Source organism: Macrotis lagotis, chromosome 2 (assembly GCF_037893015.1).
Source record: "Macrotis lagotis isolate mMagLag1 chromosome 2, bilby.v1.9.chrom.fasta, whole genome shotgun sequence".
Classification (NCBI taxonomy): domain Eukaryota; kingdom Metazoa; phylum Chordata; class Mammalia; order Peramelemorphia; family Peramelidae; genus Macrotis; species Macrotis lagotis.
Window position 1 is genome coordinate 29,501,277 of NC_133659.1, and position 24,079 is coordinate 29,525,355.

A 24,079-nucleotide genomic window follows, 5' to 3' on the forward strand; every position below is an offset into this window, starting at 1 on the left:
CCTTTTGGGTGAGCCTGGAATGGCCCTGATCCAGCCAGCCCTGCTTTGGGGGGGGGGGGGCTTGGGTGTTGCCATTTTGGCTGAGTCTAGTACAAAAGTGAAGGTTTACAATCTAGCAGCAAGGTCTCATGCTGACTGCGCCGTGCCTCACTGCACCCCCTCCCCTCCAGATCCCTCTTATTTATTCCTGCAGCTTAGAAGGTCTCACACAAAATGATTTACTGCAAATAGATCTGTTTGTTGGGGAAAGTGGGGGCAGTGAGGGGGAGGGACAGAGAACATTTTCAATTAAAACAACCTGTCTTTGGAAAAAGATTTAAGATGCAGGGGAAAAAGACCACGGCTTCTTGGCTAGGAGATCTTTTAAGTCTGTGGTGAGAAAGGCCCAAGATAAAATAGGGGAGGGAATATTTGGGGAAGAAATGGAGGCAATAACCAATCCTGAAGTCTTCTTCCTCAGAATCTGATGCATTTCCCTGTGGGTAGCTTTGGGTAAGCTTTGGGTCACTTCCAGTCACAGAGGACTCACCCCCTCACAATTCAGGCTGCTCTTAGGAAGTCACAATCTCAGAAGGGAGGAGAGGTCTCATCTAGAGGACCCATGTCCAGTTTGGGGTGCTTTGATTTAGGAACAATATAGGTCAACTGGTCAAAAAGACTGGACTAAGGAGGATAATCAAGATGGGAAGAGCCTTGAAACTTGATGATATGATGGTTGAAGGAACTGGGCATGCTTAGTGAGAGAAGGGGGCTCAGGGTGCCTTCCCTATTAAAAGAACCATCACATATATGACTTAGAGTCTGGTTCTTCTTGCCCCAGAGGGCAGAGCCAGAGGCCGGAGCAGTGGGCTGCCTCCCTAGGGGTCTTCAAACACAGGCTGGATGACCCCTTGTCAGAGATGCCACACGGGGGGAGGATTTGGGGGGGGGGGAATTCTGTGATTGGCTCAATAGCTCAGGTCAAATGGCACCTCCCTTGGACAAAGGTCCATGGATTGAAGTCTGATTTGGAGACTTGAACTCCAGTCTTGTTTCTCCTGAGGCTCTGGATTCATTGGAGCCTCTATTCATGTGGTGCTTTGTTCTTGGAGCGATTTATAACCAATGTCTCTGGCCCTGGGCTTGGGTCCAAGTCTTCTCATGCTCAGAGAGACCTGGAAGGCCCTGACCCTGTCCATGGCTTTGTCTTTCCTTTGAAATCTCTTTTTCATAAAAGTTCCTAAACATAAGAACACTCAGACATGAAGCTGGGGAGAAATGTGGCTCGGACCTTTCTGGACTACTATCGCCTGAACCCCATCGTGGAGAAAGTGTCCTTCCCCGTGCCCAGGCTCAGGTAAGGAAGCAAGGGGAGAGGAAGCAGCCTGGTCTGCTCTGACCCACCACCTGAGAGGGGATGGGGTAGCACATCTAGCCCATATTTACTCAACCCTTCCCATAAGTCAGAGTTAAAAATAATGTCTGCTAAGGACCTTCTTAGCTCCAGATCTATGACCATATGATGTCCTTGCTTTTACCCTCCTGGCCTCAGTTTTTTCACCTGGGCAATGAGAGGGTTGAACTCATGGCATTTTGGGTCTATGATGATGCCTTCAGACCCTACCCCCAGTTCAGCTTTTGAAGGCTGAGACAGAATCCCCTGTTCCTTCCCCAAATCCAAGCTCTCAGGCTGGCAGGAAGGTGGAGCTATCCTCTGCCATTCACCAGGAAACAAGCAATAGGTCAGGGAACACTTCCAATTTTTAAAGAAAATGATATGTTTTGCCTAAGAATTAATTGCTGTTGGTGTTTTTCCCCATCTCTCTTAATAATTACAAGATGTCAGTGTCAGCCCCTAGCCTGGTACATTGGGGGGGGGGGGGTTTAGAGAGGACCAGGAGAGCCATAGCCCCTTAGAGCTACCTGAGAGCTAGGGAAAGAGGCAAAGAGAAGAGCAACTGCCCCACCCCACCTGTATCAACAGTATAGGCCACCTTCATCAGTACCTGGATCAGTCCAGAGCAAAGACAGTTGGAGTTGGTGACTGGCCTCAGGTTCCTCATCTAGAAAATGGAGTGACCTTTATAGTTGTTTCCAACTCTAAATCTATCACTGCTAAGTAGGAAGTATACTTTTTTCATTTTTCAAATTAAGAAATTCAGGCTTGGGGCAGCTAGGTGGTGCAGTGGATAGAGCACCGACCCTGGAGTCAGGAGGACCTGAATTCAAATCTGACCTCAGACACTTAATAATTACCTAGCTGTGTGGCCTTGGGCAAGTCATTTAACCCCATTTGCCTTGCAAAAATAAAAAAATTAAAAAGAAATTCAGGTTTAGGGTCAGAAAGCAACATGTCTAATACAACAAACCTAGGAAGAATCAGAGGTGAGACTCCAACCCAAATTCAGATTTGATGATTGTGCATTTTAGGTCTTCATCTAAATCACTGATCAAAAAAATTATGGAAGTCCAGGGCCAAACACAGAGAACTCAATACTGCTGAATTACCAACACCGACTCTTTGAGTATAATCACCCTGAGTCCACCAAGCTCATTCTGAACATCAGAAATTGTTACACAATTTTAATGTTATTTTTATTTTGCTTTTTTCTCAGTTAATGTTCATTAACCTCTTTCCAAGTGGGAAAAAAAGAAAAGAAAAACAAGCTCCTGTAACACATGTAATAGTTAAGCAAAACAAATTCCTCTATTTGCCATGCATAAAATATATACATACATACATACTATACATATATATATATATATACACATAGATAGATAGATAGATAGATAGATAACTAGCTAGCTTTATTGCTGGGCCTCTGGAGTTGTTGTTTATTAGATTCATCAGATTTGTTCAAAATATTTACTTTGGTTGAGGCATGATAGATTTTGCTTCAACCTCTTGGTTTAATTCTATATATTTTAAAAATATTTTAAGTGTGTTTCTTGCATCATTAAATTGTTGAATTCTGTTTTCTAATACATTCTATTACCCTCTTCCATTTTATGGTTGAGTTCACCCATTCACATTCACAATTATGACCATCAATTATATGTATCTCTTCTGTATTCTATCATACTTTTCATTCTCTTGATTTCCCACCCATTCTTTATAAAGAAAAAAGGGGTGATGAATGAGTACTGTGCTCAGCTATAGGACTGTAGATTTGATGCAGTCAACTTTCATTTCCTCTTCTTTCCAGAGCTCAATCATAGGTTCTTATCCTGACTGGGGAAATCTAAGAAAAAATGACTCAGTCCAGGTCAGCATTAGAAGGCAGATAAATCTACAGATATTTCCATGAATTGAACATTTTATGTTCTGTGACTTAGGGTCCCTACCAACTTTGGCATTTTTGAATCCTATCTTCTAAATCAGCTATTCAGCCAACAATGATGGAATGTTAGCTACGTGGATTTTATTGAGTAGGGGCGTGGCATGATCAGATCAACTCTAAGAAGATCAATTTGACACATAAGTGCAGGGTGGAGCAGAGTGAAGAGGGGGCTTGAAGCAGGGAGGTCAACCACCAGGTTATTTCACTATTCAAGATGAGAGAGAATAAGGATGAAGTGGCAGTATCAGAAGAGAGGAGGGGAAAAAAGAAGAGATACTATAGAGGTACAAATGAGAAGACTCAGCAACATTGAATATGGTGAGGTGAGAGAGGAATTGAGCATGACAACCCAGTTTGGGACCTGGGTGATTGATGGTGGTGCCCTTGACTCCAAGTGCTGACTTCCTATGTTCTAAGGTCCCTTCCATCTCAGAACCTTTCTGAGGTGGAAGTCCATGGATACAGCCCCATCTGCAGCCTAGCAGATCCAGAGCCTGCCATCACTGTAATTCTTCTTTTCTCTTTGATTTGTCCCCCTCTCTAGGAAGGAAAGATCACCTCCCTTCAAGTTCTCACATGTTCGGGCCCCAAATAAGTTCTCACTCAGCCACCAGAGGAGAGAAGAAGAGCTCTTTCAATCACAAAGACCATTCCCAGTCTTCCTAAAGACCCAGAAGATGCTGGCCAGGTCAGGATAAGGGTCACCCTTCTGAGCCAGCTGAGACAAGAGTGTCAGAAAGGAGAATCTGAAGAGAGAAGCTCTCCTTCATTTCCCACAGGAGGATTTCTGAAATGTTAAGTAGCCTGGAAAGAAAGGGGAGAATTGAAGGGGGGGTGGGGAAAGGATGTACATATCCAAATATTGGCCAACCAAAAAGAGCGACTGCATACCTGACCAAGAAAGGAGTGAGTGTGTGTGTGTATGGATATTTGTATTATGTATATTATATATATTATATTTATATATTATATATTTATATACATATATACGTATATAGAGATACATATATACATATATGCGCATGTGGATAGACTATATAAGCATACATGGAAAAATAATGGGATAAGAGGCCACCCTCAGGTTGCATATGAGCCAAATTATGGCCTATATTTGCACAAATATGGTGGAAGTTTTCTCCTGACTTTCCCTTTCACTGATAATAAATTGAATGCAGACCTTGAGCCCATTTGCTGCTAACTCAGTAGAATTCAAATGATATTTTCTGTAGCAAGATGTCCCACAATTCCCAGAACTGCTCACAGATATCTCCCTGGCCCTCCCTCTTTCCATGATGTATAGCTCTATAGTCACAAGACAATGGATCAGCTCAAACCAAATACTGATCCAGAGGTTCTGGCTTTCGCTGCTCCTCTCTCCTTCCTACAGGCATGAGCAGAGTTAGAGAGGGACCTGTGCCCTTCTTGGGGCTACCAGCTTCAGCCACCACTGTTTGTCCACCCCCACTCCCACCTCGCGCTCAGCTGACCCAGCTACCTTAGTGTGGTAGGAGAGACAAGGAAGGGGCACATCCCTCACATTAGCTATCCAGTGGGCAAATTAGTAACACTTTCTCCTTTCCTTCCAGAGCTTTTCTAAATTGCAGATGTTGCTATGAATTGTTAGTTTCTTAAGCAAAAGATACTTTATTGACTTTTATATGGAGCACCCCTAGCATGAAGCTTCCTCCAGCCCCCCCCCCCCCCCAGCATATGCTTCTACTGAGTTATTGGGAAGCTTATTTCAAGCACTGGCTACAGAGAAATCCAAGACTGGTGGGCCCTTCTCTTTTGTTGCTTATGTCTGGCTGGGTATCCTGAGATCAATAGTCTTAGCACAGATGGGACCTGGCACCAGTGCCTGTGCCCCTACCTCACTGGTCATATTCCCATGGCAGAATCAGGGTATGGGGAAGTGATTGTTACGGGAAAAGATTGGAGAAGAAGAAAAGGAGCAATCCTTCCCACACACCCCTCCCCTGTGCCATCCCTGGAAGAGAGATGAATGACACCAAAAAAGCTGAAGCCCCCATCTCCATCCTCCTTCCCAAGGTGGTATGGGTTAAGCATTGGGTCTTTTTTTCTGCAAGGAAAAGTGCCTTAGGATGATGAATGTGGCCTCAGCGGCTGCTGGCGGCTCCCAGTCTGGGTAAGCAGCAAGATGAGTAATTGTGACAGCCGATAATTAAAATGACCTCACAGAGACATGGATTAGGAGAAGTGCCAGAAAGCAGGGTGGGGATTGGAGAACGGGTCCTTTGAATTCATGCTGCATTCGCGGACAGCTCCCGTTGGGCGGATGTCCCTCTGTTTCTGTTGAAGATTTGTTCAAAGTTAGTTTTAGAAATTGAGAGAAATTTCTTTTAAATGTTTTCCTCTTGCATGATAGTCTTTAAACATTGATGCCATGTTTATGGCCTCACAGACACCTGGCGGTGTGTGGAACTCATGGGGGGAGGGCTTGTCTTGGAGGACGTCCAAATAAAGTGGTTTGTGCACCAGTTGACTTTTCCACGAGTCTTCCTTCTCTCATCTCCGTGTTATTGTTTTGATCAATCCATTAATAACTCCACTCAAATTTCGAATCAGCCCCCAGTTATCAGAGGGAGTGCCTTCCAACACTCTGCTGACAAATTTCAAGGACAAGAGGTCTGTTTGGACCTCCTTTGTGTTTGGTTTGAGTACTGTAATTTGGGATGGGTGGTTATGAACTGGGAGAAGAGACTTTGGACCCACCCAACCCTCCATCCACCTATCCATCCATCCATCCATCCATCCATCCACCCATCCATCCATCCATCCATCCATCCATCCATCCATCCATCTTCCATGTGTCCACTTATCCAGTCATTTACTTATTGCTTCTTGTGTTCAGAATTCTATGCTAGGAACTAAGGTTGATTTGCCCTCCGGACCCTTTTAGTTGAGTTATAATAGAATCAGATAAAGAAAATAAATATATTGTATTTAGCCTAAAGGAGAGAAGACTCTAGGGAACATGTAAGTCATCTTCTAGTAAGTGAAAGTCTGCTATGTACAAAGGGGATGGCTCCAGGAGGCAGAACCCAGAGAAGGGGAGGAGGATGCTGCCAATGGAGGTTTAATGGAAAGAGCTTCGAGGGTTGAGGCAGAAGTCAAAGAACATTTCTCCCAATTCCAGCATCCAAAGTCCAGTCCTGGCCTCTCCAATTACAAAAAGACAGCCCTCCCTTCTCCCCACACCTCTGGACATCTCGTTCACTATGCTCACATGCAAATGACATCTCAACTTTGGGGTCCAGGGTCTGCCCCCACCATCCCAAGACCCCACTCCCTTTTCACTGGCAAAATGTAGCCCTCCAAGTCTCACTCTGGGGGCTTGACTTTCTGCAGCCTGAAGACTTGAGCATGGAGTCCACACTGGCTGAGGTTGAGCAGGGGGTAAACCTGGAGGGGGCAAGCTAAAAAAGAGCAATTATATAGCTAGGTTTAAACCGGGCTTGGGTCCCAACCTCTCCTTCAAAGTACCTCAGAATTCCAGAGCTGTAAGGGACCCTATGGGCACCTAATCCAACCCAGTTCTGAAGGTCTCTACAACAGGGCACTGTTCCAAGGAGGTCATACATTATCCTAGGTCCCCTTGATAAACTCAGGGGTGTCCTTAGACCCCCCCCCCCATTGTCCGGTTCTTAAACACTGCCTTCCTGGCATGGCCTGACCGGGCATCCTGATCATTCCCTATCACTATAGGTCAGATGTTATATTCTGACCCTGATCCATGCTCAACAGGCACCTGTGATCATTCTTCTCTGGTTCTTAGTCACTTCTGAACCCAAGATGGTAGAGATGAACTCAGAAGTTGTTGCCAAGTTATTGCTGACCTTATGACAGAATTCCCTCCAATCCAGAAAACATTAAGCTAGGAACAGGTAATGGAGCCATAGATAAAAGCAATGTCCTTGTCCATAGGAGCTTACATTCTAACTGGAATTTCCCCTGATGACCTAATATTTTCTTCAAGCAAGATTTATTGGAAAGTTATGAGCTAAAGCCCAAGGTTGTGGGAAGACCCCAATGAGACACATGAACTTACTTCTCTGGGCCCTTCCCCAAAGACCAAATTCTTTTCTTGGGCAGCTGCCAGTCAGACCATTTCATTTATATTAATATTTATTTTTAACATTTATATTAACATGGCTCAGGGACTGAAAACATAATAAATATTTGATACTGGTAATGAAGGGACAGCTATTGGAGAGGCCTGGTTGGATCACTCTCATTCCCAGTTTCTCCACAATGGCCTTGGTCAGACTCTGGACTCTTCTTTGGCCACCCCCCACCTGGAGCCCACCTGCCTGCCCTGAGGGGAGCTCTAGAGGTCCAGGAGCTGTCTGCCTCCTCAGCTCTGGGTGAAAGGATGTGTCCTAATCCAGGGAGGAGGAGAGGTGACATTGGAGGTCCAACTAGGGCTCCTAGATGACTGAAGATAGGAGCTTCTTGCTGTCCTGCAAGATACTTCCAGGTATTCTCTCACTTTGTTTTTGTATTTAGCAGGACTTTCAACAGGTCAGTGAGAAACATTGGGGCTCCAAACCTTAGGATTTACTTGAACAACTCACCAAACATTAAAGTAGGGCTGTTCCTGGCTGCTCTCCACTTTTCCAGCTAATGTCATAGTGTGTGTTGGGTTGGGGGGGAAGAGGGTTGATCAACTGTTGTTCCTCTAGCCCAGGATGTAGTCACAGATATCAGGGAATTAAACTAAGTGAAAAAGAGCAAAACGATCCCAGAAAGTAAAGGGGCAGCCAGCAGAGGTGAACAAATGTTAACACTCTGTTATCCCAACTTTGATTACATGATATTGAAGTTTTTGCAAAATCAAAATTAATGCATCTTATATAATCAATAAACATTTATTAAGGCCCTTCTATATGCTAAACACTGTTCTAAGCACTGGAGACACAAAAAAGAAGAAAAGACAATCTCAAAGCAGACTCTGGGGAAAAAGATTAATATTTTTCTTTTAAATTTCTTTATTAAGGGTTTGCTGTCCAAGTTATATGGAAAGCATATACTGGTCTATTTAGTTATACACATACACATTATATAATACAAAACTATTTTCTAAGAAATAAGTGACCAAAGATTATGAACAAACAATTCTCAAAAGAATTACAGACTTTTGACTATTATATGTTAGAATACTCCAAATCACTAATAATAAGAGAAATGCAAATCAATACAAACTTCTAAAAATTGTCAAAGATGATAGAAAGTGAGGGGAATTGTGGGAAGAGTTAAGTCTAATGTAATGTTGGTGGACCTGCGGATTGGTTCAACTATTCTGGAAAGCAATTTGGAACTATGCTGATAATATGGCTAAAATATCCATACCCCCTTTAAAAATTCATTTTTATTTTATTTTTAGTTCTAAACTGTCTCCCTCCTCCTCCCTCTCCTCCACTCTTCCCTCACCCAGTGAGAAGGCAAGAAATTTATATGTATATATATATATATATATATATATATATATATATATATATACACATATATATATATATATATATATAAAATTTTTACTTTAGACATGACTCAGAAAAAATAAGAAAAATAAAGAGAAGAAATTATATTTCAATCTGCACCCTTAATCCATTGATTCTCTGTTTGAAGACATAATATGTTTCATTATGAGTCTTTGGAAAATGTGGTTGGTCACAGTAAGTCTTTAAAGTTTATTATCGTTACAATTTGGGGTTATTATGTAATTTGTGCTCCTGATTCTGCTAATTTCATGTTGCATCGGTTTATCTAACTCTTCTCAGATTTTTCTGAAGTCTCCCCCTTCATTATTTCTTACAGCACAATAGTGATGTCATTTTGGTCTTCTTCGATAATGAAGGACAAGAACCGACTAAACCAACAATACAATAGCATTCCATTGAATTCATATACCATAACTTGGCTGATCATTCCCTGATTGATGTATATCTCTTCAATTCCAATTCTTTGCCACCACAAAAGAACATTTTTGTACATATGATCTATTTCCCTCTTTCTTTGATTTCTTTTGCACAGAGTTCCAAATTCATTTCTAGAATGATGGGGTTAGTGCACAGCTTCATCTACAATTCATTAGATTATCTATTTTCCCACCTCCCCTTCCAGAATTTGTCAATTTCCTTTTTTTTCCATTTTAGCCAATCTAATGAGTATGAAGTGGTCTGCCAGAGTTGTTTTGTTTGAATTTGTCTGATTATCAGTGATTTAGCACATTTTTCACATGGCTATTGGTAACTTTGATTTCTTTCCTTTGAAAACCACCTATTCATATCCTTTGTCCATACCCTTTGGCCCAAAGATCTAGATAGATATCTTCCACAAAGAGGTTATTTGCAAAGGAAAGGGTTCTTATATACACCAAATTCTTCCTAGCAGCAGTTTTTATAGTAGCAAAAAACTGGAAATAAAATAAATGTTAATAAATTGGGGGTTGATTGAATGAATTATGGCTTGCAATGTAATGGGATCTTACTATGCTATAAGAAATGATGAATAAGAATAATTCAAAGATTGGAAAACTTCCATAAACTGATGCTGAGTGAAGTCAACAGAGCCAAGAAAACAATATACATAATAGGGTCAACAATGGAAACGCAAAGAACAACCCTCACAAACCAACTGAAGATAAATGTTGGTAAATTATAAAGCTGGCTCCATTAAAGAAATAAGAGAAGATATCTCCTCTTCTTTCCATACTTCTCCTTTGCAGAGGCAAAGTATCCACAGGTATGGAATATTTCATATAAGGTAAGTTTTTTTCAATATATTTTTCAATTTGTCCATCTCTTCCCTTTTCCTTTTCTTAAAAACATTCTTTGGATCTCTGGGAAAGGGCAGGGAAATGATCCAGGGATAATATAGGTAATGTAAAAGCAAAGAAAAATCAATAAAATCTAGTTTTAAAAGTAAAAGCTCTCTGATTTCCCTTTAGGAAGTATTTTCTCCTTGATAGAATTAGAGAGGCAGCTGGCTATTACCTGGCAGAAAATTGGTCACCCCTCTGGTTATCTTTAAATACTATCAAAGAAGACTGGAAACAGCTTTGTGGATCCTGGTCTCTTCTTCCTCAATGGCAGAAGACAGCCCTCCTCTAATTCATTTTCACGTTGTATCCACTGAAATAGCCAACTATCAACTGATGTTGACTGATAGAAGATGATCCCCAATCTTTTTCAGGTCAACAATTCTCTATTAAGGTTTTCCCATGTTTTGTACTCATGGCATTTTTGAATGCAAAAAGTACAGAATTTTACATTTATTCTTATTAAATTTGGTTTTATTAAATTGAGGAATGGGGGAGGAGTGTGGTTAAAGAGTCATTGAGAAGCTGAGAAAGCACCCAGAGCATCATTGATCTAGAGATGGGAAGACATGGAGGAGATGTTGAGTTCAAATCTCTCCTTTTGCAGATGAAAAAATTTAGGACTCAGGAAATTAGGACTTACCCAAAGTTGCCTATGTAGTAAGCCTTAGAGGTAAGTCACCATGATAGTAGATGGTCTTGAGCCCATTCCACAAGAGAATTGATTCAAGGAACTAGGGATATCCTGAGCTGATGTCTTGACTCACTTGTGGATTGGAGTTAAGGGAGGAAGAGTTGCACAAAGTCATCAGGCTCACTCTCTTCCAGAGTCATCAAAATCAGTGGTGGGACAAAAGTCCAGGATATCCTCTGCCACAAGGACTGACACAGGGAAAATGGACTCAAAGCCATGAGATCCTATGGGGGAACTCCTAGTTCCTAAGCATGAGGTGGCTTAGTATGCAACGGATGACCTTGCCATCTCTAGACTGGACCAAATTCTAAGCTCTCCATAGAACCTGCTTCAACCACCTTCAGGGTGGTTGTTCTTATCTGCCCATGTGTGGGAGGGGAAGTCTTCATATACTTGGGATCAATATCCCTCTAACTTATCAAAGGGTTTGAGAGCCATCAGTGACCTTCAGCCTCGTTCAACCAGTCTGTCAAGGTGGTTTTACCATGGAGAGGCTGCAACTTCTTGGAGTCACAGGTGACAGTTGGGTGAATCAGGTAGAAGATAGTTACAAAAGCAACTTTCCTGTGAAGTTTCTAGTGACAGGCAGTGAGGTGGTGAAATGGGTAGAGTACTGGGTCTAGAGATGAGGGACCTGCATTCAAATTCTGCCTCATACACTTGTTAGCTTTGAGACCCTGAGCAAGTCAACCTCCATTTGCCTGATTTTCCTCAGTTGTAAAATCATAATAGCACCTCCATGGGAGATTCAACACTGACAGTATTTGTATCACACTTAGCAAGGAGCCTGGCAAATAGTAGGTGCCTAATTAATGCTTATTTCCTTTCCTTCCTTATGTTCTGGGCTCTGTTGTGTCTCCTTTGATTTTTCACTAGGGTAAGGATGAAGGTGGGGGATGGTGGTGGAAGATACTAGTAGCCACTGCTCCCTACAGATTGTTTGTGTTCATGTTATCAGAATTAGGAACCTTTGGAAGTCCTGTAATATCTACACTAAAGATCTTGTCTCTCTTGAGATGACTGTAATAGGTTTCTTTTTAATCTTGTTTCAACTGTGTTTGACTCTTCATGCCCCATTTGGAGTTTTCTTGGCAAAGATACTGTAGTATTTTGTCATTTCCTTCTCTAGCTTATTTTACAGATGAGGAAACTGAGGCAAATAGGCTTAAGTGTCTTGTCCAGAAGAATTGGGTGAGTGAATGTCCATCAGTTGGGGAATGGCTGAACAAACTGTGATGTATATGTATATATATATATATATATATATATATATATATATATATATATATATATACATATGTCATGGAACACTATTGTTCTATTGGAAACTAAGAGGGATGGGAAATGGGAATTCAGAGAAGCATGGAAGGATTTGCATGAACTGATGCTGAGCAAGATGAGCAGAGCTAGAAGAACACTGTACACCCTAACAGGACCATGGGGGTAATGATCAACCTTGATGGACTCACTCATTCCATCAGTGCACCAATCAGGGGCAATTTTGGGATATCTGTGATGGATGGAGAATATAGAGAATCAAGACAAAGAATTGTGGAGTTTGGACAAAGACCAAAGACTATTTAATTTAAAAAAATGTTATCTTATTACGCAATTTTGCTATCTCTTATATTTTTTTCTTAAGGTATTATATCTCTAAACACATTCGACTTAGATCAATGTATACCATGGAACTAATTTAAAGACTAACAAACTGTCTTCTGTGGGGGGGGGGGGGAGGGAAGCAAGAACAGGGGAAAAATTGTAAAATTCAAAAATAAATTAATTATATTTTTAAAAAGTGTCTTACCCAGGGTCACAGCTAGTAAGTGTCTAAGGCTGAATTTGAACAGAAAAATGAATTTTTCTGACTTTGGGACCAATGCTTTATGCATGGTTCCATCTAGCTTCCCTGATTTCTTTAGTTTTTCTTAAAGCTTTGACTTTGTGGGTTGGTTTTTGTTATTTTTCCCTCCCTGTAGGTTGTTTTAGAGATGAAAATCATAAGACCTCCATGAACTAAGCTTCTTTTTATTTTCAACTTTGATGTCACTATCTCTGAAAAGCAGGTTCATTCAACCCTTAGCTCTGTTCTGTAGAATGAGGATTGAAGTGTGGAGCTCAGATGTCAGTTCTCCAAGGAAAGAGCCCAGCTCCCTTCCTGAGTTTTAACTTCCCACTCTTTGCAACCTTAATCCTTTTTGGCAAGTACCTCAACTGGCAATGTTTATTCCATCAGTCAGAACATAAAGTCATAGATTTATTAATGGAAGAGGCATTAGAGGTAGTGGAATCCAATCTCAGAGACATGAAGAGATTAAATGACTTATCTAGAGTCATCTACCCAATAAGTGTCTGAGGTAGGATTTGAATCCAGTTTCTCCTGGCTTCAGAACCAAAGATCTAGCTAGTACACCCTGCTGCCTCTTTAGTACACCTCAACTGTACTCTCATACCTAAAGGTCCAAAAGGATATTAGATTTCCCCTAGTTCCCAAACACTCAAGACCCTAAGGAGAAGGCTGATGATGGAAGTATGATAGAGATTAGATGCTCTGAAGGACTTCTAATTCAGAGTCTGAGATTCTGAATTCCTCAAATCTTGAAACACAAGATTACAGGCAGACAGACAGATGGAGATAACTAACTAGTTAGCTAGATAGAGAAGTAAATAGTCAGGCAGATAGAAAGATATAACCAGATGGAGACAGAGGGGGACAGAGGGAGACAAAAGGACCAACAGCAAGACAGAGATGGTTAGACAGAGAGGTAAATAGATCAATTGATTTAATTTTTAGGCAATTTGTTCTAACATCCAGCCTGAATCTGTCCCTGAAAATTCTACACAAAGAACTCTGTGGTCTAACCTAGAAAGTCTAATCCCTCTTCTCCATGATAGACCTTCAAATATCCAAAGTCTTATCTTTCTAGGCTAAATATGAAAAGTTTCTTCAAATAATCTACATGTGCAAAGTCTTCCCCTTCCATCTGCACCCCTACTTGTCTCTCTTTTACAAACTGTGTTGTTATAAACTGGAAATCATCTCCTCTGAGTGTGATCTAGTCAGAACAGAAGGTAGAAGGACTCTCGTTCCCATATCCTGGGCATGATCCACCTCTACTTTGGCCCAGAAGAGCAATCACTGCCATATTACTCTGGTGACTCATTCAATTTATTGTCAAACACTAAAATCCTCAGATCTTTTCCCCATGAACCATGAACCCCATTTTCTCCTATTCTGAACTTGGGAAGTTGATTTTTTTTAAATTCAAGGGTACCTTATTTTTGTGCTTCTTAAATCCTATCCTTTAATACATATCATCATTTAAGGTGTCACCTGCTCATTTTGTTTCCTGTATAGTATGTCATTGGTGCTTTCATCAGAGTCATTTAATTGATAAAAATATCAAAAAGAACTCTCTGGGGTGACCCACTGGGCACTACTTTCCAAATTGGCACCAAATTCATTCTTTGGATCCATCCATATAATTAAGTTCCAATCCACCTAAATATATAACTGCCCAGCCCACCTAGTCCACCAGGAGAGCAGACTTTATCACATATTCTGATAACATCTAGGTAAATGGTAATTTCAACATTTCTGTGACCTTATCACAGATCCTGTCCTTATCATCATCATCATCACTATCATTGTGATAGCAAGCATTTAACTGATGCTTTAAAATTTGCAAAGCACTGCATATAGGCTATCTCATTAGCAATAATCCTGTGAGAGGAGATACTATTATTGTTGATATTACCACTTTGCAGATGGGGAAACTGAGACTGAAGGTTTAAGTGACTTGTTTGAGGCAGAATCAAATCCAGGCCTTTTCTTATTTCAGGTCCATTATTCTACCCACTATTTCAAAAAAAAGAGAACAAGATGAGTCTAGTATGAATACCCATATATGCTTAATGAATCCTACTGGCTTTTAGTGATGACCATTTCCTTTTCTAAATGCTCACAAACCAATCCTTTAGAGTATTAGGGTTTTCCTAGGAAGTCAAATTCACTGACCTCAATTTGCAGGTTCTAGCCTCTTCTCTATTTTAGAATATTGTAATTCTTGTCCTCAGATCTGAAATCTCTCTCCCATTCTCTAAGAAGCAATGTATTCAAGGTCACAACTCCCAGTTCTTTCAATCCCACACAATGTGGGGCTGCAGACCTAAACTCTTCAAGCACATCGAGGTCTTCTCTCAGCATCCTCTCTTAAATTTTAACATCCTGCTCCTTCTTTACTTACTTCCCATTTTCCTTGGCTGAGAAAACAGAATTGAAATAAACATTCAGTTCAGCCTTATTGCCGTCACCCATTATCATCATTCCACACCCATGCCCAACAGCATTCCCTACCCTTCTCCAATCTTCCTCTTTATCCTCAAAAACAAAAACAAATAAACAAACCAGAGAAACATTTCTACTGTTCATGGACTGGCTCACCAGATCATCCCCGGCTTTCCCACACCCAACACCCATCTTGCAGGAACATTCCACTCTCTCCTTAACTTATTCTGCTTTGGCTACCAATTTCTCTCTCTCTCTCTCTCTCTCTCTCTCTCTCTCTCTCTCTCTCTCTCTCTCTCTCTCTCTCTCTCTCTCTCTCTGTTTTAAAAAATCTAAATTGATGGTGAATGCCCTGTATAGTCACATCCCACAGGCTTCTTCTTGGATAGAGTCACATGAAAGAGGGGGTTGACTTGTTCTTTTGGTGGAAATTTAGGCAGTAATCCAACAATTGGTCCCATCTCAAATGCCAGTGTTATCTTTAAGGTGCTTTCCTTATGTAGGTTCTTCTCTTCTCTATGCCCTCCTTGTATATAGTCTTTCTCTGTTGTGGTCCCTCTCTAGGATCCTAAGTTTCTCAGATTCTGTGCATGGTTTTCTCTTTTTAAAGCATTTGTACATAAACATATATAACCTTCTGTTTTATTACACATTCACTTTTTTAGACCTTCTATCCCAAGAACTGGAGGTAGCCTAGCAAAACATTAGAATGCTTTATTGACTGAAGTTGAGAGAAATGGTTGTTAATGATTTGGGAGGATTCAGATTTCCCTCTTTTACTTTTATTTTAACCTTCTCCTCCAACCAAACCTCACACAGTGGAGCAGTCATTGTGTTCTGCTCAGATATGGGAGGAAGTAAATTCTTTGACTAGACAAGGCTGGGGCTAACTTATATGTAAATGGCATAATCAGTCACACAAAGTTTAGGTCCAGCCCCTCGCATTCTCTTTTTTAATAGTTAGCTAGTTAAAATTGATTACCACCATCAGGAAGACTCTTTTTCCAAAAAGATATATAAGTTGTGAACTGGTTGCCATGATGGTCTTTGGTCTGAGAGAGAAATGGCCCAATGATCATCCTTTTATTAAAATGGTAGCTTTAAATTACCTAGAAATTGTGTCTCTCTCTCTCTAACCTTTTTAAATGCACAGTCAGGAACATTTGGGATGGAATCCTATCTTTGTCATATGTCTCAGTTTCTTTATCTGTAAAACAGAATCAGAGAATGTTGAGAAAAGGAGAACCCTTGGATTATAGAACATAGAACCCTTAGAATATAGAGCTAGGAGGGACACTAGAGGTCATCTGATAACCTATCATAGGGAGAAACTGTGGGTCAGAGAGAAGGGGTTTGACCAAGGTAAAACTGAAATAAACAGAGCCAGGATTCCAACCAAGGTCATCTGACTCCATTCTGTTTTTTGACTACCATGTCATGTTGCTTCTAATTTTTGACATGATGTTCTTAGCAGTCTTAGGAGGGAAAAGGGCAGCATAGGACTTATTATCCCCATTTCATAGAGAACTAAACTGAGACCTTGAGTGGGACTATGGAAATAGAACATTCAGAGGAGTACCTGAACAGGAGTACTGGAACATTCTGAAACAGTGTGGTAGTCATCCAAGCACCCCTTGATTGCCTATCTCCTTCCATTCCTGGACCAAGTCCCACTCTGATATGAGGGCAAAAAAATCTGCCCAGGCTGCATATCCATAGGACTGTAATAATACTTGTTTATTAGTAAAATGCATCTGATCCAAGCAGCCTCTGTGATGAGCTCATTACACATCAATTTAATTAGCCGATTTACATTGAATTTACATTTCAATTAATGTCTTTAGCAACAAAGGCTCGGCCTAAATAGGGTGATTGCCTGGTAGGCACAATGTGTGTGGATAAATGGGCACATTCTGCTGGAGAATTCTTATTTTCCATTTTTTATTGCCATAAATAACCGGAATCATTACTGCTCTTTAGGGGCACGTATTGGGTTCCTTCTGGGCCTAATTAGAAAGACTTAGTACCTCATTAAGCAAAATGGTTTTGGAGGCACAGAAAAACATTCTTCCAATCGTGACTCATTAGTTTCAACAGAAGAAGGGGAGCCCAGGGAAGGGGTACTTCTGTTAGAGGGACCCTAGTGTCCTGGGTCCAGTAGACAAATTGACTAGAGCTCTTATACAACTTCTTTCAAAGGTGGACACAACCTTAGAATGGATAACATTATCTCTGGCTAAAATGCTCACTCTACAACCCCTGAACCCCATTTGCAGGGCTCACAAATTGTCCCTAAGAATGACAGCATTGTACCTGAACCATGAACTCAGTCAATCAGTTGGTGCCCAGAGGATGTCCAAAGTCACTCTACTCCAGTCTTCTTCCATCTTTATTATCCAGACCACTAGGGTCAGTTCATGTCCAGTAGCTGGTAAGAGTCACCTGGACATGGCTTATGGTCCTTCTCACTCAGGAAATTGAGGGAAGACCACAAATGATAGCTGAAAGAGACTTTAAAACTCATTGAGTCCAAACTGTTCTCCAACCTTCCAGAATCCTTGACAATGTCCCCAGCCAATGGCCCTCTAGTCTCTGTTTGAAGACCTCCAGTGGTACCAATTCATTATTAATCAGTCACGCAAGTCATGTGCCAGCCATTGTGTTATACTGGAAATAGAAATTCAATAAATGGATTTATTGATATTCAAAAAGGGAATTGATATTCCAATAGAGCAGTCAACAAAATGACAAATGTGTAGAATTGTCATTGTTTAGAGGTTCACATTAATAACAAAACTACATTTGCCTCCCAGCAGGTTTTCCTACTAAATCATAGTTTTGCCTGTTGGAACCAAGAAAAACAAGTCAAATCCCTCAGTCATAGGAGACCCTTTCAAAAACTTTAAGGAGAAGCACAGATAGGAAAGTTAGGTGTGGCAATCAGGGTCAAGAAGACCTGCCTCAGACATCTGCTAGATGCATGACTCTCAGAAAGTCATCTGCCTTCTCTGAACCTTAGTTCTGTCATCTGAAAAATGGGCATCACGATAACATCCATCCATAAGAGTTGTGAAGATCAAGTGTGACATCATCAACCTTAAGATGTTTTATAAAAATGTTATTGCCATTATATTATTAAATAACACTGCTATCATGTCTAAGACTTCTCTTCTCCAGGCTAAATGTTCCCAATTCTTTCAACTTTAATTCTTACATTTCATAGTCTTCAGTCCTTTTATCAACCTGGTCAGTTAATCGATATATATTCTAAAATATGGTACTGGAAATTATTCATGAAACTTGGCATTTTCTGTTCAGGGCAGGCCCTTTGAGATAAATAAGGTGGCATAGTGGTTAGGCTACTAGTTGAGGAATCAGGAAGACCTGAATTCAAAATCTAGTCTCAGATATTTACTAAATCACTTAAGTTCTGTCTGCTTCAATTTTCTTCATCTGTAAAATGGAGATGAGGATAGCACATAATGATAAGAAGACAAAACAAGATATTGGGGTTTTTATTTTTAAAATTATATCAATTTTTAAAATTATATAGCAAGGTCATTTTCAAGATTCATCTTTTTGCAAGCTTTTGAGTTCCACATTTTTCTACCACCCTCTCTTCCTTCCCCCCTCCCTATGGCAGCAAACAATCTGATATAATTTGTATATAAAAATAATAAAGAAAAAAGATATTTGTAAAGCATTTTGCAAACTGTAAAATGACATGTAAATACTAACTTGTTATTCTTGCTGTCATCATCATTGCTCTTAATTACCTCTCTCATTTCAACCTCCCCTAGATGCTCTCATTCAGGATGTCTGAAGAAGGTCATGATTATGACTTATCTTAACATAGGTTTCTAGAGCTATAAGACATCTGAGAGATAGACTGGCTCAGCCCCATCATTTGCAGAGGAGAGTTTAAGACTACTTCTCCTAGCTTCCACAAAGATATTCATGAGGATAAAAAAAAAACAGTACGTAGAATTTTGTGAACTTTAAACATTCTAGAAATATCTCCATTAAGAGATCTCCATTGGCGTGTCCTATGCCAATGAAATTTTAGAACTAGTTAAAATAATGGCCAAGGACCCTGTACTAATGAATGATGTTTATCCAACTGTATGTCATCATCTAATATTTGAACATAGATAATATTTATGTAACACTTTCTATGTCCTTAGGGACTAAGTGCCTCTTTTGATCCTCATTTTACAGATAAGGAAACTGAGGCAAAGAGAGGTAATTGACTTTTATGGGGAAATTTAACTCAAAAGTATCTGAGGTCTGATTTGAACTCAGGTCTTCCTGACTCTGAGTCCAGTGCTCTATCCACTATCATTTCCTATCTCTAAACAGTACAATAAGCATTCTTCATTCACTTTGCTTATTCTGGCTAGTTTCTTTTGCATGATTACAGATCTCTTTCTTCAGGCTCCATGATATAACTCAGTCTGATGCAACCAGCAAAATACCATTTGCAAACAGGAATTGAGGTCCCAGATCTGAGCTCTGGGGTGTGGGTACCAAGTTTATGGGGTGTCTGGGGACACTATTTCCCCAACTTGTTCTTTTCTGGTTCTTTCCCCCTAAACCCCAAACTTAAAGCCTTTGGGAAAATTGAATTCAACTTAAATATGACTCAGATGTAGGTCTCCCGGAAAGGGAATAGAAAGGTTCTTGATATACGATGTAGATACAATGTAGGAGAGCTCTTTATTTCCTCATACAAAAGATATGCTTATGACAAAATAGCCACATAAGCATGCATTGACAAAGACTTAAGACATGTGAGGATAAATGGAACTCCTATTGTATTCTTGAGAAGCTGATCCTTAAAATGCAAAAATATGGAGCTCTTCATGGTACTGAAGAAGAGGCTGCTCATTTTCTCTTTTGCACTGGCTGAATAGCTTCCACAAGGCCCCTGTCTTCTGACCAAACAGATCAATGTTGCTGCAACCCCTATCGCTGCCAGTCAGTCCCAGCTGAAGGATCCAGAAGCCCCCAGTATCTTAAAGTCCTATTGTGGCCCCCAAGTTTGGATATGTTTGACTCAGATTACTGTTTGTGCTCAGGAAAAGAACTGTAAAGAGGAGAAGGTTGGGTTTATCTAGGTAACTGCAGATTCTGAAGGTAGAGGGGACAGGGAGTGGAAGAGAACTGTCTCTCTTCACCATGCCAAAAAGGGGGGGAGGAGACACACACACACACACACACACACACACACACAGAAAGAGAGACAGAGAGAGAGAAAAAGAGAGATACAGAGATACAGAGATAGACAGAGACAGACAGACAGAGAGACAGAGAGATAGAGACAGAGACACAGAGAGAGACAGAGAGAGAAAGAGAGTGAGAGAGAGAGGAGACATACACTCAGAGGAGACAGGCACACAGATGGAGGAGAGAGACAGACAAAGAGAGACAAGCAGATAGTCAGACACACATACACATACATATACACACATGCACACAGAACATTGCATGCCATATTGTCTAAAAAGAAGATGAAAAGAGGGCAATGAAGAAATAGTCCTCTGAAGGTATACATCCTGGGTTGGCAGCTCTTCATGTCTCAGTGGACAGTTTTTTGGATCCAGCATCTTCCACTTCAGTGACAAATTGCTGGGGAAGGATGCATTATTAAGGAGAAAATCAATTGAAGAAATCACAGATTCATTTCAGTATTTTGAGCATTTCATCATATCATCATCATCATCATCATCATCATCATCATCATCTTCCCAACCAAAGAAAGAAATTTTGCTTTCCTGGCAATGAATCCTTCTATCATTGATTGAAGTGTTTTTGGACAGAGCTCCCCACCTCATGAAGCAGCTTTTTTCACTTTTTGTTGTTGTTAAGTAGTAGTACTTGACTCTTCTTGACCCTTTCTGGGGTTTTCTTGGCAAGGATACTGAAATAGTCTGCCATTTCCTTCTCCAGCTCATTTTTCAGATGAGAAAACTGAAGCCAACAGGGTGAAGTGACATACTCAGGGTCACACTAATAAGAGTCTGAGGCTGGATTTGAACTCAGGTTCTCCTGACTCTTCCCACTGTGTCACCGAGTTACCCTTTTCACTTTTAGGCAGCCCCACTGCTAAATTTTGCTTTATATCCCTCCACAATCTGATTGCCCAGAACCTGCAACCCCTGTTTTCTAGTTCTGCATTCTGTGGCCAAGCAGGACAACTTAAATACCACCTCCAAGTGATAACCCTTTAATACTTGAAGATAGCTCACATGTTCCATACCAAGTCTTTCCTCTGGGCTAAAAATCTCCACTTCCTTGGACCGGTCTTCATCAGATATGATATCCAGAGTGCCCTCCAATTTGGCCACTTTTCTGCCTTCTTCCTCAAATCTGGTACCCAGAAAGGAATAAAACACTCCAGTTGTGGTCCAGGTGAGGAATGCAACCATAGATTTATTCAGTCTCTTCTGAGCACTGTGACTTTTTATGACTGCAGCCTGAATGGGAAGTAGTAGATAGAAAGCCCACTTCTCTATCACCAGGAAAGCAACCCCACCTCTGACACATCCCGTGTGTACAACCTGGGCTAGTCACACAACCTCTTAGGTTTTGAGGCAAATCTTTTAGACTCTCAGTTGCATAAAAGATGCTGCTGCATCTTGATAGAGGAGTTTCCCCACTGAGAACATGCTAAACCCTTTACAAACATAGGTCCAATCTGAAAATGAAAAACTATGTCCTATTAAAATTAAAATAATTAGAATAAGAGAATTAGAATTTGAATCTTAGTACCAAAACTTACTAGCCAAGTGAACTTAGCAAATTGCCTTTTCATCTCTCAGCCTAAGTCATATTTGCAGTATGAACTAGAGGGCAGAAAACTGACACAATCTATCTTACAGGTCTCTTGTGAGAAAGTGCTTTGCAGATCTTAAAATATTGGAGAATTATACTTGTCATTCTAGTTGTGTAGACATATATGCATCTGTAGTAAATATGTAACATATATAAATATGTAGCCATTCATGTACTTTGAGTTTGTATTAAGTGGAGAGATTAGGGATACACAAGGCTCTATGAGATGGATGATTGTTTGCCCTTCATTTTTTTAAAAATGTATTTTTTCACCTACGTGACACAGTTTTCAACAATCAATTCTTTTTATACTTTTCTCCTTCCCTTCCTTCCCTCTCCCTTCCCCTTGACAGAAATCAATGTTATATAGTCTCTATATCTATAACTATGCTAAACATAGATCCATATTAATCATGTTGTGAAAGAAGAATCACATCCAAACCAAAGAAAAAAACAGAGAGAAAAAATACATAATTCATAAGACTTTTTTTTAAAAAATTGAAAATAATAAGCTTTGGTCTTCATTTAAACCTCCACAATTTCTTCTCTGGATATGGATGGTATTTTTCATCACAAGCCCTTTAAAATTGTCTTTGATTATTATACTGTTGAAATAATCACTTCCATCATGGTTGATCCATCATCCCATGTTGTTGTTAGTGTATATAATGTTCTCTTGGTTCTGCTCACTTCACTCAACATCAGTTCAGGCAAGTTTTGGCAGGTTTTTCTGAAATCCTGTTCCTCTTGTTCTTTTAGAACAATAGTATTCCATCATCTTCATATTGCATGTAACATATAACAATCATCTTCATATAATACAATTTGTTCAGCCATTCCCTGACATCCCTTCAATTTCCAATTCTTTGCTACTATGAAAAGATGGATTTTTTTTAACCCTTTTTCATGATCTCTTCAGGAACAGACCCAGTAGTGGTATTTCTGGATCAAAGGGTATGCAGTTTTATTGCCCTTTGGACATAATTCCAAGTTGCTCTCCAGAAAGGTTGGATCAGTTCACAACTCCACCAACCATGCATTAGTATCTCAGTTTTCCCATATCACCTCCAACATTGATTATTTTCTATTTTAGTCATATTGATCAATCCGATAGCTATGAGGTAGTACCTCAGTACCCCATTTGACCATTTATCAAATGGGGAATTACTTTTATTCTTATAAATTTGACTCAGTCCTCCATATAGTAGACATGAGTCTTTTGCCAGAATCACTAGTTGTAAAAATTGTTTCTTAGTTTACTGCATTTCTTTTTGTCTTGGCTACATTTGGTTTTGTTTGTGTAGAAATTTTTCAATTTAATGTAATTGATATTATCCATTTTGTCTTTTATAATGTTCTCTATCTCTTCTTTGGATATAGACTGCTTCCTTTTCCATAGATCTGATAGACAAACAATTGCTTATTTTCTTAATTGATTCATATCATCTTTTATGTCTAAATCTTGTTCCCATTTCAACCTTATCTTGGTATAGGGTGGGAGAGGTTGGTCTATGTCTATTTTCTACCGTACTATCTTCCGGTTTTCCCAGCAGTTTTTGTCAGAGTGAGTTCTTATCCCAGAAACTGGAGTCTTTGGGTTTATCAAGTAGCTGATTACTACAGTCATTTGCTTCTGTTTCTTTTGCACCCAGTCTATTCCACTGATCCACCACTCACTTCTTAGACAATACCAAATAGTTTTGATGACTGATGCTTTATAATTTTAGAATTGGTATTGTTAGGTTACTTTTCTTTGCATTTTTTTTCATTAATTTCCTTAATATTCTTGGCCTTCTGTTCTTCATATGAATTTAGTTACTATTTTATATTTTTTGGAAGTTTGAATGGCATGGCACTGAATAAATAATTTAATTTAGGTGGAATTGTCATTTTTATTATATTGACTTGAGGGGCAACTGGGTGGTGCAGTGGATGGAGCACTGGCCCTGGAGTCAGGAGGATCTGAGTTGAAATCTGGCCTCAGACACTTGGTGATTACCTAGCTGTGTGACCTTGGGCAAGTCACTTAACCCCATTGCCTTAAATAAAAAATTTTTAAAAATATATTGACTCGACCTACCCATGAGCAATTCATGTTTGCCCAC

General features: G+C 40.1%; 1 protein-coding gene across 1 annotated transcript in view; it reads left to right on the plus strand.

Annotated features, from left to right (window-relative positions):
• LOC141511835 (cytosolic carboxypeptidase 6-like) overlaps window positions 1-24,079 on the plus strand; it is an 86,655-nt gene that overhangs the window by 44,773 nt on the left and 17,803 nt on the right. The window contains exons 6-7 of the mRNA XM_074220851.1: window positions 1,240-1,336; window positions 3,865-4,008. Of these exons, the coding sequence (XP_074076952.1) occupies window positions 1,240-1,336; window positions 3,865-4,008 (241 nt within the window). The remainder of the gene's footprint in view (window positions 1-1,239; window positions 1,337-3,864; window positions 4,009-24,079) is intronic.